The following is an 18,002-nucleotide window of genomic DNA, read 5'->3' on the forward strand; positions in this document are numbered from 1 at the left end:
TCAACAGAACGACATCGCCGTCGCAGTAGCAGCGGCAGCAGCAGCAGTCGTCATCAGTTGCTCAACGATAACGACTCGCGTGATTCAGAGTTTATTATAACTTTAATAATAATCATTTTATTATATTATTATTAATAGCAATTTCGAATTTTTTTTTTTTTTATAAATTTTCGTTTTCGATCGTAACACGAGGAAAATTAACGAATCGGGCGCGATGCAATTTTTGACCGGTACATCGCAGACGAGTGCCGGCGGTGGCGGTATGTTCGGCGGCGCCGATGGCGCGGAGCTGTACGCGGCCACGGCGTCGGCGCCTGACCATTACTTTTGCCAGCGAATGTTGTACGCGATGCAGTTCGATTCGGTGGCCGCGGCCGGCGCCGGTATGTGTTCGCCGCTGTTACCGTCGTCGTTGTCGTCGCCGCCGTCACCGCCGTCGTCGTCGTCGCCGTTATCGTCATCATCGCCGTCGTCGTTATCGTCGTCGTCTTCGTCGTCGTCGTCGTCGTCGCCGTTATCGTTGTCGTCGCCGTTATCGTTGGCGTTAACGCCGTCGATCGGCGGTCGTTGCTTCACGACAACCGCCGCCGCCGGAGACGTGAAAATGATGGACGCGTGCCCGGCGTCACCGGTTAACGATCATCATCTTCATCATCATCTACATCATCACCATCTTCAGCTGCAGCAACAGCACGCGGTCGAGAACAGGAAACGTCCGTTACAGGACACGTTGGACGGCGCAAATGTCAAAAGAACTCACTGTTCGTCCGTTACAGGTAAGACACGTCTAATTAAATATGTAACTCGTTTGAATTAATTACATGTACACCAGTTATAAGACCATTAAATCGCGCAAAAAATTATATTAACCTCGCACATAATGTATATTTTTATATTATCAATTAAATATATGTACAAAAAATACAATTTTAATAGTATTGAAAAAGAACCTCAATAGGTACCTATTTATATTTTACGTTTCGTGTCTCCTAAATTATTTCTACGAAAAAACCTTAGAAACATAATATTAATGACAAAATATAATATAAGCATATCTTTATAAATGTTTATCAAATATCAATTAATTATGAGGTATTGCTAGTTAATTTATGTTTCGTTATCGTCATTTAAATTTAATGATCAGACATTATTGTTATTATTTTGTAAGTTTATTTATTGAAACTAGACTTTACTTTCAAAGTTAAAGAAGACTAGTATCATAACTATATCTATATAGCTGGTGTTCAATATAATATGATAAATTAAATAAATAAATCGATTGAAATATGAATAAATATGGATTATCAACGTAAAAAACCTTCAAGAATGTTATAACTTATACTATTTAGTATTCGAAATCCCTATGGCGTTATAAATATAATTTTAGCGTAATGTCATAATACCTGTGTTTCAAGTACAGCGATTTTTGTACAGTTTAATTAAGTATTTAATTATATTGATTATTTTTTAGAGAAAAAGTTAATATTTTTCAAACCATCTACATATATGAATCATTTTGGAACTTAGATTTCAATTTACATTTTACTAAATTATGTAAAATTTTTATATTTATTAACTATTTGTAAAAAAAAAAAAAACTGGTTTTAATTTTTAGGAGTTTATCTTTATTAATGTTGACTTTATTTTATATTACATATTAATGCAAATAAAATAATTCAATTTGTATATTATACAAAATTCCCAAAATAACTAATAGAATTTAGAAACATTTTGTTTATTTTTTATTATTATTTGCCTCTTATTTAATATAACAGAATATTGTATATTTTTTTTCGTATAGATGAGATTAAATTTATTTAATATAACTTATATGAACATGCTTTGTAATAAATTAAATACTGTAAAATATTTTTTCCTTAACATTTTAATCGATTAAATCAATTAATACTGAATTATATTTATAAAATAAGATTATATTTATTTTAAAATGTTCATATAATATTTATTTTTACTTAAAAAACGTTTTAAATTTTTATTATTTATTGCTTATTATTATTTATAAATTATAATTAATTAATTTTGAGACGTTTATGGGCCATTATTATTTTAAACTACAGTTTATCTGTTAAAATACACCGATTAGCTACCTACTCTCTAGTTAAAATCCCTTCATAAAATTCATAAGCCACATAATAATATGGAATATATTTCGCCGATAGGCCCATAGGGGATTATTTATACTTATATATAAATATAATACAATTTGTTATTATAATAATAATGAATATGCTTTGTTAGAGGTAAGAATATAATTTACAATAAATAATTATAAGAACATATTTATATAAAAACTTGAAATCATAAAAAGTTGTTTGAATAATTATTTAATATACATTTACTGCTATCAGTTGCAATGGTTTTTTCCAATATTTGTTGCTATAACTTATACAGTTAATACACCTATCTTAAAAGTAAATACATGACGAATAATTATGTTTATATTTATATATATTTTTTATAATAGGTTACACGAATATTGTTAATTTTTACTTTTTAAACAACGTGATTTACATTTGTTTTAATAATTTATCGGTATAATGAATGTATATATAATTAAGTTATATATAGTAATAATACATTTAAATAATATTTGTTGTAAACAAAAATAAATAATATCACCCACCATTACCATTAAATTGTTTAAACCATTTAAATTGTCAGCTATACAGTTCATCTACATAAACTAATAATTATGAATGATAAATTGTTTTTAATTATTACTGCGAATTTCTAATTTATACAATTTTAAAATATACATTGATATTATGAAATAAACTGAAATTATAAAGGTATTTTTATAAATCAAAATTCTCTAAAAAGTTCCACTTCTGGATAATAATTTAATAAATTTGTTATTCAAATAAATAATAACTTTAAAAAACAATTTTTTTTAAAAACATTTAAATATTTTCTGACAATCATTGTTAACTGAATCAACCTGCAAACAATTTTTTTTAAAAATTTGAAATGTTTTACGTTCAATGGGTTTAAAAATCCCCAATTTTAGTAACTAATTTTCCGACAATAATAATAATAATAATAACGTTCTTAACCAAATACCTATTTATTCTAGATTATTATTTTTCATCTACATGCATAATCTCTAACCACAACAACTTATGTTGTACTAACTTACATGCATATTTTTTAATGTTAGTTGTTTTGCTAATTTAATTCTTATTATTTTTCCTTTTGATCTATTTGAGACTAATGTTGATATTAAACTGTTTTCTTACTTCTTTGATCTATTTATTTTTTGTCTTTTTAAAACAGTCGATTATCTACTTCGGAGTAATCGTAAAATCTTAAGAACTGTTATATCGTCGTAACGTTTATTAGTAATAAAAACCATTTCGTGCATAATATCATTTACTGAAACAAATCGTACTTATATAACTGCGGTAACATGCCTTAGTTAAATTTATTATTGATTTTTCCTGATTGTTTTATTATTATTAATTGGACTTAAAAAATATTTTTAACACAAACGATTGTACTTTCTATTGCAAATAAAATGTATAAATATAATGGAAACGATGAATACATATTATTTTGATTCTGGAAATGTGTATGAAAATGTTTAATGAAAGCTAGAAAATATATTTAAGTGGTACTTTACAGTTATTTGAGGACAGAATAGATGTTTTTTTGTTTCATTGAATTGTTTATTTTATTACAATTAACGTCTGTAATTCTTTTTTTATAAATTATTTGAATAGTAGTTTTTATTTTAAGATTAATTATATAATAATTATTTACATCAACTTAAAAATACTTATTTATTAATAATTTTCTATTTGATAGCGATGATTTAATAATAGTTATACTGGATTAAATACACATTCACTCTACTCTTGTTTGTATTTACTTTATATTTTATAATGTAACTACGTATCTATGTACTATATAGTCGTTTAAGAATATACATTTGCAATGGTTAAAGGTCACTATGTTGCTGTGCAGGAAACACATTTACTGATATAGGTAGGTACTATATTTAATAATATTTCAAATCGTAGTAATTAAATTTACATTATTTAATTCCATAGGTTATTATGTTATATTTCACAAAATTATTTCTAAACATCTAGAGGAAAATTAAATTAAATTTATAATTATTAAATACATCTATTAGCTGATAATGTTAGAGACCATGATTTATAAGAAAGTAGAGTTATCTACATAAATCTATAACAAATTCTGATAAATTATAATACCTAATACAAAATAAGTAATAACATTATTAAAGACAAAGATTGATAACACTACCAATTTTAGCGAAGGTACTGTATACTGTATATTCATAGCTATTATATAATATTAATGTTTTATTCAATTTATTTTATAAATTATCAGAATCAAAATATTTAGAAAGATTAATTTTCAGAAGAATCTGTCAGTATTTCGGTCGTACGAATAGGTTTAGAAAAGGCATAAATAACAAATGTTAATAATTAATAGTTTATTTATTAGTTTCTTTTCTTTTTTATGTTAGCTCATGACCTTTTAATAAGTTATATCTAGTGATATATTTAAGTAATTTTTGAATGAACAAGATTGTTGGTTTTTAAGAATTTAGTGATTTAAAAAAAGCTATGTGTGTTATATGAAAACTATAAGTCACATAATATCAAAAACAATAATTAATGTTTTAATATGAATTTTGTAATATTTTTATGTCTAGAATTTTCAAAGTTTCTTTAATGGATAAATTTTTTATTCTGAGAAACATATTTTTTTCTTCATTATACATCACATACCTACTTATTGTACTAATATACAATATATATAATGTTATTACGTATTAAAAAAATAAAAATAAAATTGAGAATTCCCTTATAACTTTTGTTTCGATATGATGTGGACTGTATTTAAATTTATATCAAATTAGTGCACACACTTTATGTAATAAAGATTTTATATTTTAATGAAATGTTATGAGTCTCTCGTATTGGAACTGTTTACACTATACAGTTATATTCACAACTGACTGGAAAATACAAATTACGAAAGGCACCGATAGACCCATCACGGCACGTACAACAATAAATATAAAAATAATATGATACAAGTGATACGACACAAACGAACCGATAATATTATGTTGCGATTAGAGCCTTAACAAATTTAATAGGGAAATTTACACATATAAAGTTATAAGCATCATAATCAAATTTATTATTTTGATTTTTTATGTCAATTCAATTATAATATGTAGATTGTAGGTTTTTAATAATAAATATTAGCATATTATATTTAACAACTTAAATAATTATTTTATTTACTTATTGTATGGCACCATAAATAATAAAAGCAATATAGTGTGTAATGCAAATATTTCGATTTAATTTATTTTTTATTTTTGTTCAAGACATAAAAAGATAAATATTTAAAAATATTACGCTGCATTTACTGTATTAGGAATATGTAAACTACGAGTACATACGAAACGCGTAAAATGTGTTTATGACTATTAACTATACTATAAGAACCTCAACATTCACACTAGAAATATGTATTTTAAGGAAATCTATAAAATTAAAAATGTTTAATAAGTATAAACTTTTCAAAAACTATGATATTAAGTAGGTTATATTTCAGAATTATAAATGCATAATATTTTTAAGCGTTTATAAGTGCTACACTTTGAAAGTATGTATACATCGGTATTATATGTTTGACCTCGGAGTTCTTCCATATTCTGATATAATGTATGTTAAGAATTTCAGTTGTATACTTATACCCTGTAAATTTCTTATAAATGATTTTAGTTTATAAATGTATTATAAATTTAGTAATTTATGGAAGTTTTTTTTTTATCATATATATTATTATAAAATACTTAGTTCTATACTAAATTTTTTTTTGTTTATAAATTAGATGAAAAAACGTCAAATAATATTTTAAGTAGGTATATTATATTGTAATTATTATTTAATTATAATTAAATTAGTTGATGATTTACTCTACGATTCGTTTTAAATTTTAAATTTTGATGTATCTCAGAAATTACAATAAGTTACAATAACAAATTAAATATTAAATTATAGTTTGTAACTAAATATTTTACTGTATAAATTGCAAATTTAATTTAGATAATAATTATATATTAATATATCTAATATTATAAAAAAAAAAAAAGTATATACTAACTACTTTGTTTTAAATTTATACTATAACACTATTATAGTGTATTTTATATTATGTTCTATTATTGTTGAATAATATCAGTTAATAGTCATCGAGTCATCGTGATTTCCAAACAACGTGTTAGGTTTATTTTAAAATGTATTAATAATAATGCTACATTTGAATAACCGTATTTTTTTATTTGTATGAATAAATAATAATTCATTATATTTTACGCTTACCTATAGGTTATGAAATAATAATTTTACGAATTAATGATATTTTCATTAAAATTCTTAATTAGTTTTATATTTTTAATACTAGATTTAATACTCGTGTGAATTTAACATATTATGTTATATTAATTAATTAATTATACCTTCTTATACATACCTATCTATTAAAAGTTACAAAAGAATATACATAGTAATTTTACTAAAAAAGAACGATTTTTTAGACAGATGTAGATAATCACTTAAGAATCCTATGCAGAATAATTTATTTTATATTTGAATTTATCACAAGGTGATCTAGTGTTGCAAATTTCTTTGATTTGATTCTTTATATAGGTATATTATTTATTACATTAAATTGTTGACATAGAATATAGTAGAAATGTGTGATTTTTTCATGTTGAATGTATAAACAATTATGCTAAAAATATTACTTGCGAAACAACTTTATTTTCATTATATACAGTATATATTCTACCATTATATATTTGTATATTAATGTTGAATTAAATATGATAGGTGTATTATAGTACCTATATATATATTGCTTAGATTCAATGCAGTTTTCAATAAAAATAAATGTCAAAATTTGTGTATAAATCGGAAATTTATTATACAAATTATAAAGGGTAACTTATCCTATCATTTGTAAAGTATAAGTATAGTATAAACATAAGTGATATATTGCTGTCTTCATATAATATGTTTATAATTGATACTTCTTAGAAATAAGTATATGATTACGTAATATTATAGTAATTTTTTAAATATACTTTTTAGTGTAGTGTGAGTTTACTAATAATTTAAAACATAAATTGTAAGTAATCACAATTTATTATGCGTTTTTTAATAATATCGAGAATTATTCAATATAAATATAAATACCTATTTAAGACGTTAAATATTTCGACTAGAATTGAATATATACCTATTAATGAAATTTAACTTAACCCAACCTGTCGGCTATCCTAAAGATTTTTTTTTATGACATGAGAGATAAATAACTATTTATTGTTTTAGTAGACTGTAAAAGATATTAAAGTAAACAAAAAAGAAGCATAATATATGAAATTATGGTTAAAGTATTACCTATGCTATTTTAGTGAGTTATTGTATAAGTATACAAGATGAATGTTTTTCGTGGATGTTTTTTGTCTGTATAGTAAATATACAATAAGTATATATTACACATATAAATTCACATTATAAATTCTGTATATCTGAGTGTTTTTTTAGTTTGTTATAGTGCGGTTTTTAAACTACTGTTACAGTATTACACGTCTTAATCAATCTATTATTATTATTATCTATTATCATTCGTGTGGAAATTATATTAATTCTGTTTAGGTTGAAATGAAAAAAATAATTTTTTTTATAAATATAAGAACAGTTAAAGTCATCTTGAAATATTTGTGGTTACGTGATTTTATCGATAAAAATAATTAAAAACACTTTTATGTAATCGTATTATCATGGAAATTTTATTTTATAATTCAATAGTTTTTTTTATATATAGGAAAACAACAATTTTTTTTAAACTCATACTTATACAATACTTATATTCAGTTGTTACCTGTATTATATTAATTCACAATAATAGACAAAAATTAGCTAAAAAAAAAACTTTTCAAATTTTATTGCTTGACTTAAATATTTAAAAATATTGTCATAGAATAATACCACTTTTTACCTTTTAGGTTGCAATACTTATTTTACCTTTAAAATTTTATTATTAGTAATTTGCCCACGTATTGCCTAATGTTCCAACACAATTGTGCTTTGTGACAGGTTAACTGAATAGGTAATTAAATATAAATTTTTCGCTCCGTTTGCTTCTTTACAATGTATTATTATATTATATTATATTATATTATATTATATTATATCATTCATGTGGGTTTAATAAACTATTCAAAACGATTAGACAAATGTCACTTTTTGTGTGAATTGTATAATTTCAATTATAACTATTTTTTTTTCATACACTACCTATATGTGCGTTGGATGACTTAAAATAAAGCGCTGTATTTTCATAAGCAGATTGAAAAAAAGACAGTATAGGTAGATATGTAGAAAATGGTGCTTGGTTACGAGTTTGTCGTTCTTCGTTTATTTTTAAGCCTATAAATATTAACATAATATATGACAAGCGTTCGAACAGCTTGGCAAATAACAATAGTATGAGAAGGTGAGTGAAAGAGGGAATGAGTGTGATGAGATACAACGGCAGTTAAATTATGAGTAAAAATATTCAAAACTTTTTTCATAGAGTAATTTGCATATTGTTTGTCCAAGAGCATGCATACTAATCTAAAAAGTTTACATGGCTGTAAATGAAGCGTGGCATCATAGTTATTATGATGTATATAATTGTCTACTGAAATGGAAGTTTTTTCAAGAGGTCTTTAAAATTTTCTTCAAATTGTAACCAAATTGTAACGTTTATAAATATCATTATCAGTATATTTTTATGAACGTTTTTAATTTGGTTTATCCGCATTATTGTGTTTTGGTATCTTGTGTCTCAAAAATTAATGTCATTAAACGTAGCTAGGCGGTGCATTTTATAGATAACGATGATGATGATTGACTAGTCACTAGCGAACTATTGACATTTAATCTGACATGAACTGTACTAAATGTTCGAAATATATTAACTATAGGTAGATAATTCAAGGGGTAATTTATTTTATAAAAAATTCTTGTAAATTTAATATAAGAGCAAAAAAAAAAAAAAAATTATATTATTTCTTCGTTTCCATAATAATATGATTTTTCTTGATTACCATAATATACGTGTTCTTGAAACCTGTTATCAGTGTGCGATAATATGTATTATAGTTATAAATAGTAAATATAATTGATTGTGGTATATTTTTTTAATGAAGAGTATTATTTAATTAACCCACTAAAAACCAATATCATTCTAATTTATTAATAAAATAATTATTTATTATTATAGTTTTATTAAAGGTATCCATCTAGCCGTTAGCGAATAATAATTGGCTGGTTGGATACGATAACTTTTTACACACAAACAGTAGCTTACATAATTATAAACTGTTGATTTATCACTTCATCATCATCATTCTCGATATAAATGAAAAAATTCTAAAACCTCTATTTTTTCAAAATGTCTGTTTATACACGTTTAAAGTTTGGATTACAATGAAATTGATTGTTTTCATAGTAATGCTTTCATGATAACAAAATCTGTAAAATTTATTAAAACTGAACTGTAACTTAAAATAATTTATAAATGTAAGAATATTGTAACTGTTACTATATGATTCGTAGTTATTAACCATTGAAAACTTTTATATTAATATGACATAATTTTAATCTTCCGTCGAAATGTTTTAAATAAACGGTGTTTTGTACATTTTCAAAGTATATGGACGTGAATTTTGTTCAAACGCTACAAAAGTTTAGACGTTTACAACCATAAAACTAAACTAAGTTTTACTTCTAAAAGCAAAAACACTGTTTTTTAACAACTTTCAAGTTTATTGCAAACTAACTGAGTATCAGCGAATAAAAAAAGTGAAAAAGGTTTCGTGATAATTTATACCAAGTGATTGTTATTGAAGTTATTCATCTTCTATTTGTTTTGTACTTCAATGTTCTGATCTTTATTAAGAATTTCCATTGATGTTTTCTACTTTTTAAGAAAATTCTAATTAGATATTATCTATACCAATGAAGCATAGTATGTTCTCATGGTATATACTATACACTGTACTGTACGTATAAAAGCTCGTATTACTATATTGGAAATGTGCAAATGAGAATAATTTAGCGAAAAAATGACGGTGGTCATTAAGGTGCTTGGTATGGCATATAATTAAAAATACTTTATACTGTGTCATTTAGATGAATTTAATTTTTATGAAGTCATATAATATGTTGGATTATTTAGTTGGTTATTCATGTTGGATTTGTAACATTATTAGTATAATATAGTATATATTATTTGCATCATAGAATAAAATAAATGTTGATAGTGCAGCTTAATATATTGATTTTGTTTTTACCCCTCAAACTATAAATTCTAAAATTTCCAATTATTTATTTGAAATATAAGTTTGTGGAAATATACTTGAATGCTTTTTGTGCTTTTGACAAGGCAGCAACTAATATATATTAGAACCTGGCACGAGAATTGGTTCGGTATCATTTTACACTCATAAAAATTACACATCATATTTTAACTATGGCATCGATGTATTAAAAACATTCGAGACAAAACTCGAATAAAAATTTACCACGTTTTCATAAAAAATAAGTATACTTGTAACTAAAATTGTGTAAATATAACACAAATTTAGGTAAAATATGAAGAATAAAAGTGAACAAAATAATTAAATTGACTAAAATTGATAAAATTGTATTAATTATAACTTAATATTATTTAATATACAAAATCACTATACATTTTTAAAAATGCATGTTTATTTATGTTATAATTACACAAATTAAAAAATATAAATATTTAAAAAAATCTATATTTTTGATTTTATAAATAATTTTAAAACATTAATATATCTTTTAAATTAAACTTTATCGAAGTGTTCATAAACATTTTTTCGATTTCTATTCTAAAAATTTATAAACAATATCGTTGAAACTCTGGATTAACGAGTAAAAGAATACAGTTATAAATACAATTAATTTTGTTTGTCTATTGTCGGTGGGTTCTCCCTAGCAGTACCAGTCCAAATGTTCCATAATTATGTTCTTGCGTAAATATGGTCTTGACGTCGATGAAATATGAAGTTAACATGTCGATCGAAAATATCACGTCAATAATCAAAATATATGTAGGAATAAAACTATAAAACCTTTCTTCGGTTTTGAAAATTCTAGTATTAAATCTTTTTTTTATATTCCTATGATATTATTTTGTTCTCAATTAATAATTTTTATACAGTTGCCATTGTCAATAACAGGATAGATTTTTTTTTGTATGCAAACAAAATACAAAACTCAGATTTTAATAAGATTTAATTAAAATTAAATCCTGGTTAATTAAATTTGCAATAATCTTTTGTATTATTAATTAAGTTTCGCTGAGTTATAGACGTATTTATTAATTATAGGTATAAACTGTATATTAAACAGTAAATACTTAAATAAATATTGGTGGAAAGTAACTATTAAATTTTAACTTAGGTATAAAGTAATTGTTTTTAACATTTTCGTCATTGTGATAATACCGTTTTATTTTTCTTAGGAATGATAAACTTTATTCTAATTTGAGCGTTATTCTTTTAAAATAAAATCTTGTAAAAATGGTCTTTGCATAATATATTATATAAATTGAGTAAAAAGATTATGGAATTGATTATTACAAGCCGTCTATAATACTGGTATTTTCGGTTTGTTTGCGATAAATACAGGTGAAAATATTATTTTTCCCGGAACAGACAATATTATTATCTACTTATGAATTGCAGCAAGTATATCGGTGTCGGGAATTTAGTTAAGGCACACGCCAACACATAACTTACCATATAAAATATAATAATATCGATTGTGTTTGCTCTGCTACAATTCGTTAGCATAAAAAATGTCAAAATGATTAAAATGTGTACACATTATACATAAACAAATCAGCTATACAGCAGAAATACAACAACAACAACAACAACAACAACAACAACAACAACAACAACAACAACAACAACAACAACAACGACAAATATAATAATTATTATTATTGCGCGAGCCGTGTGCCAGCCGCCGTGGTTTGGACGACGAACACACGTCGCACAGAATTCGGTTGTAAACCGTTCGATGATACTAACAAATTCAATATATTATATCGTCGTAACATCGTGTGCAGGTACGATTGTGCGAAGCGCGCGGCGTGTAATGTGTAATAGATAGGCCGTATGCGCCACAAAATATATCGGCTGTATAATATAACACGTTACGAATTCACGATGATTGTATTGTGTGTGTGTGTGTGCACGCGCTGAGCCCTCCGTCAATAATACTCAATATCATATACACACACACACATATATATATATAGGTACACACATTACAATAATAATATTATGTATATCACAATGATATTATATACGTAAAGGTACGCCGTACGGGTCACAGGAAATTAGAGTCGTATATTATCATATTATTATTGTAAAATTTGGTAACATACGACATGTAGGTATGCATATTACGATATTATTATTATTTGGCCATTGTTCGTCCGATACGCCGCGGACATTTGTCCAAGGCGGCCGGTGGCTAGTCGTCGTGTACTACACATAAAATAACATAATATTATTATAATATAATACGGCACTTGAATACGGTTAAGTTATTTGAAATCAATTTCAAGCTGTTTTTAGTAAACAACTTGAGCGTGTGTACAAAATAAATGTTTATACGCTACTTAAATATTATAAATTTTCACCAGTAATAGTAGGTAATCATTAATCAGTAATAATTAATAAATAAACACATATATCGCCGATAGTGTCGCCGAACTATAATTAGTTTCGATGGGGGGGGGGGTTTGCAAAAAATTATTTCTCGTTATCTACCACCTTTTGCACCGTATATACATAAAGAGTTGTTTATCCCTGTATTCCTACGGCCTACTACATTTATTTGGCGATTTCTTCCTTCAATTCTACAGGAACCATTCAATATTTTACCTATCAAAGTACAGCAATTTTATGGCTACTTTATATTTATTGATATGTTGGCTTCACGTATTAAAATGTAGATTTGTTTTATTCATTTTGTGCCAAAATTCGTGATAGCATCCTAACTTATCAAGCCCGTTAATCGTTATACTATTTTAGTTTTATACTATCACATGAATGTATACTTAATATGTAAAATTGTGATTATACACTTTAAATGTTTAAACATTTTGTGTATTTATTATCTCTTTATTAGATTTGTATTGATTCTATACTCTACGATATTTGTTATTATATATTTGTACATTAATGTATTTTCGGGCGTTTATTATTAAAGCATAATATGCTTCGGGAATTGGTCATCCGTGATGATGTTACGATATGATAATGATGTATCGTAATAACATATCGATATTTTGTGTTATTAAAATATTACATATTGTTATTACGCCGCCGTGTCTTCGAAACACTCCGCAGAGCAGTTGCACAGCTGCTTTTCAATTAACGACGTCGTGTTTATCACCGCCATTCGTCACTCGGGATGGTGTTGTGCAGTGGTCCGCGACGAGGTTTCTAATAATGTGATAATATAATATTATGACGCGTATTACACGGGACATAGGTGTATATATTGACGAGCTGTATAGTGTATACGGCCGCGGTAGTATAATTAACACACTCTTCTGCCGACTGCCGTACACGTTTGCAGGGTGCAGCGGCGACGGCCCTGTATCGTGTTAGTATTATTATGATTATGTTATATCATACAATAATCATTATTATTGTACTCGACGAAACTTAAACGGTGTGAATATCTTCAGTAAACACGAAATTCGGTAATAAATGCTTTCACCAGTCGTCGGTGTGCGATTGAACGCCACTGTGAAAACTGTGCCAGTGTGTTTGAATCGGTTTAATACATGTGTAATATTCAATGTGCGTGTGTGTGTTCGTACAAGGTCGAGGCTTTTAATGACACGGGCAAACATTCAAGACATAAAATAACAAACGCGCACACGTGTAGTGGTGCAGCGCTTATCGAATCCCAAGAGTGTTCAAATCGTACACGCGCCTTTACTTTTTAACATCTAATTAGTAATTAAATAAATAAATAATTAATCGAAACGTATAGGTTATGCAGCGCGTTGTGATATTTTTCTGTGTGTGACTAATTATCATACGGTCATGAAGCGCATGAATATTTTTTTCTTTTTACCGAGTATTGTTTCTGGAAATATTTTTCCACGCGTTTTGTTATATAACTTCGTCATTAAGAGGTTTTTTTTGTTAAATTTTTTACATCACTTATTATTACATACATTTAATTTTTTTGTTCATATAAAATACCAATAAATATTAAGAAATACATAGTGGTATTATAGGTAATTAATTCTGGTTATCGTTCTTAAACATGATGACACCAGGGTGTCAGGTCAAAGAGATAACTATATGTATAGCTTAAATTTTTTTCTCTATTTACATAACATATTTTATATATAGCTAATTTTATAGCGAATATAGTATAATGTTTATTACTATGTGTATTGACCAAGTTATGAATAAGACGTATATTGTATACATTTTTTTCGTATAATATTGATGTTTTTTTTCAAGATAATACAACCTTAAAGCTTAAGGTTATATTATTATATTGACATAACTTTTTGATTTTGTTGATACTTCAGTAAAATATAAATTATAATTATCTCTTCATTTATTATGTTTTTTGAACGGTTTAAAACTCATTTCAAAGCTCGATATAATAGTTTTTGTACACGTTATATTGGATTCTATATAATGAATATCAACTGCTTAACTTTTGAATAGATAATTAGATTAACAATATTGATTGCGTTTTGGATTTTTTAGTTTCAATAAAGTAAATAAATAAATCCGGTGTCACAGAAAAAAGCAGAAATAAGTTTGATAAAATAACTTTTTAAATAGAAACTTTTGATAACATTTTGCTATAAGATGTAACCTGCAGGAAAAAGTTTTTTAATGTCATAAATCACTAGATTAATTGTAAGTATAGAATTTCTAACAACAAAACATATATGCGTGTGTTAGTTAATATATACATGAAAAAATAGAAACTGTAATGAAGTAGATAATATGAATGCAAAGAATTTGTTTCTTAATCACAAACAAACGTCTAGACGTAAATATTTGAAATGTCAAGACATAAAATCAATAAACTTTAAGGCACGTGACTTGTTTCCTTTTAAAAATTCCAATGTTTGAAATAATATTTAGGATCAAGTATTCAAGCATTAATATACATTAGCAATAGCTGGCGTTTATTGTATTATTTAATTGATATTATTGGTTTTATTTATTGTGACTTGCTTTCCTACAGTTCCTTGACAAAGGCAGTATAACTGGAAATTTAATGTCCACTGAAACTTACCTATACATAATATTATAGTATCAAACCATCAGTTGAATATTTATGCTATAATTTTAATATATTATTAACATTTTATAATTTCCGTTATAAGTAGATTATATTATTTTTATACAATCATTAAATGATTTAAAATTAGAAATATCAATTGTTTTTGTAATTTTATATTTAATGTAGTACCTATATTTATCGTAAATTTATGCATTTGTATATATTATGAACAATAGATTGTTTATTTGGATATCATCGTTTTTATTATTATTATTGTATTAACTAATTAACTAAAATATTAATCAAAAACTGATTTAAATTCGTTAATATGTCTGTCGTATGTTTACTTGAAATTGATCGTCATATTTTAAAATTTTTATTTTTAATTCTAAATAATCAACATTTTAAACATTCAAACCAAATGTACGTATAGGTAGAGGAAAACCGGAAAAGTTGCTTGATCGATCTCAAGTAAACATCACAAATTCAAGTCAGTTTTAAAATGTTTAATCGCATTACTAAGTCCAACGATTAACAAAATATGGTAAATTTTAGTTGAAATAACTAATCGTTTGCAAATTTCTTAATTACTTTATGCAATTAGTATTTTAATATTATATAATTTAAATAGCACAACAATTTAAGTTGTTTTTAATACTATATAGGTGAAGTAGATTATCGATCGATTTATTTTTAACAACATATTTACTATATTATTATATGTCTAAGTTACCAATAATAGTTCAAAATACGTCATGATATAATTAAGAAAAATAAATGCATTATAATTTATAAATCATGTATTGTTTATTGTATTAACTTATAAATTGTATTTCTTTATTATATAAATATACCTACACATTGCAAATGATCAGTATATTTCAACAAGTAAAACATTTTAATGAAATATTTACTATTTTTAAACTTTGTAACATTAAAACTAGTCTTGTAATAATTTTATAATTTGTAACAAATCTAATAATTAGGTACGTTATATTTTTTTCATGAGTACACCTACGGTAATGTTCTAGTTCTATTTTTTTTTTAAGTAGAAACCTCCTACTTGTGCGATGGTTGTTAATGACCTTGTGAAGCTTTGACCATTTAAATATTTATATCTACATTAAATGTTATAGTATTTTTAGTTGAAAAAAAAATTAAATCGAATTAAATCTGTGTTGCATAAATAAGTTTTTGGAAATTGTATTAATATTATTAGTAAGTTATGGTAGGTACTTTGAGTCTATTAACAATAATTACATAATTTATATTATTTTTATAAAAATTATGGCTAAGTAGTTGTAAAATGTTGTATGATTATAGATTATTTATGTTAAAACAGTATAGATTTAGTTAAAGTGGTTTTTTTCTTCATAAAAATGAAAAATGTATAAAGTTATTTATATAGTATTAAGTATATATACATATACATCTATGTCATACTAATGTCATTATATGTCAAAAATATCCTATCATACTTTTTATCTAAATCAATTGTTTATATTTTAACTTTTTAATAGAAAGTACGACTTATAAATTTCCTTAAAGGAAGTTTAAGACTTTAAACAAAGCGTATTAGTTTTTACAATGTTTTTTTATGCATCTGATGACATTTCTATGGTGCAGAAAAATCTTTAATTTTTAAGGTGATTTATTATTGCAAATTAGATCTAGTCGGTCCTTTACTGGTTTAAAAGTGAAAAAATTCCCGTAATTTTCAAAAAAGTCTGATAGATTATGAAAAACCACACTAGGTTTTGGGAGTTTTTAACAAAAACAATTTTATTTTTATTTTTTTTAATGATGATTAAAAAATTAATTACTAATGCTCAATATACTTACATATATTTCGAGTTTTGTTAATTTTTTATAAATGTATTATCAATATTCTTTTTTCTAAGTTGAGAATAGACTTTAAAATTGAATACGAAATTTAAAAATATCAATCTTAGATACATGAACATCCAACTGTTATTTAAATAATATTTTCTACTTACATATATATATATATATGTACAATGAAATGTAAAAACTATTTAAACTACTTTTAAAATATTTATACCTCGCACCTATTCAAATAGTTAAAGTGTACGCTGGTATTCCCTTATAAATTATTAGTTTTCTAGTATAACAATAAAGATAGTACATACACATTTTATTATATATGTGATATTTTTTTGCAAAAATGTGTTCAACTTACCGTATTACTATGACTTATTAGTAATATACCACAAGTACGGCCTATATATTTTAGTTATAATGTTTAGACGCTTATTTTTCTAAAATGTTCTTTCTACCGTACATCGAACCCGTGGTCGAACATGTTTACCGTTTACAGTAGAAATTTAATTGGACACGAGCCGGGGGGTGAATTTCACACTGTCTATATCGTCCCTTTTTTTGTTCTTCCCTTCCCCATCTATCTCTGTCTATGTCTCTCACTTCCTCACACTCGTCCCCACTTCATACCCACACGTTCACCACGGCCAATTATATATCGAGTAATATATATCGTATATCTACCTGCAGCCCAACGCACATCTGGCCGCTGTGTACAAGGAT

At 25.4% G+C, this 18,002-nt stretch overlaps 1 protein-coding gene across 1 annotated transcript in view; it reads left to right on the forward strand.

Moving 5' to 3' along the window:
- The first annotated feature begins 214 nt into the window (after window positions 1–214).
- Window positions 215–18,002, forward strand: part of LOC113556312 (RNA-binding protein Nova-1) — a 51,066-nt gene continuing 33,278 nt past the window's right edge. Inside the window, 1 exon segment of the mRNA XM_026961178.1 lies at window positions 215–776. Coding sequence (XP_026816979.1) covers window positions 215–776 — 562 coding nt within the window.

Source organism: Rhopalosiphum maidis, chromosome 1 (assembly GCF_003676215.2).
Source record: "Rhopalosiphum maidis isolate BTI-1 chromosome 1, ASM367621v3, whole genome shotgun sequence".
Classification (NCBI taxonomy): domain Eukaryota; kingdom Metazoa; phylum Arthropoda; class Insecta; order Hemiptera; family Aphididae; genus Rhopalosiphum; species Rhopalosiphum maidis.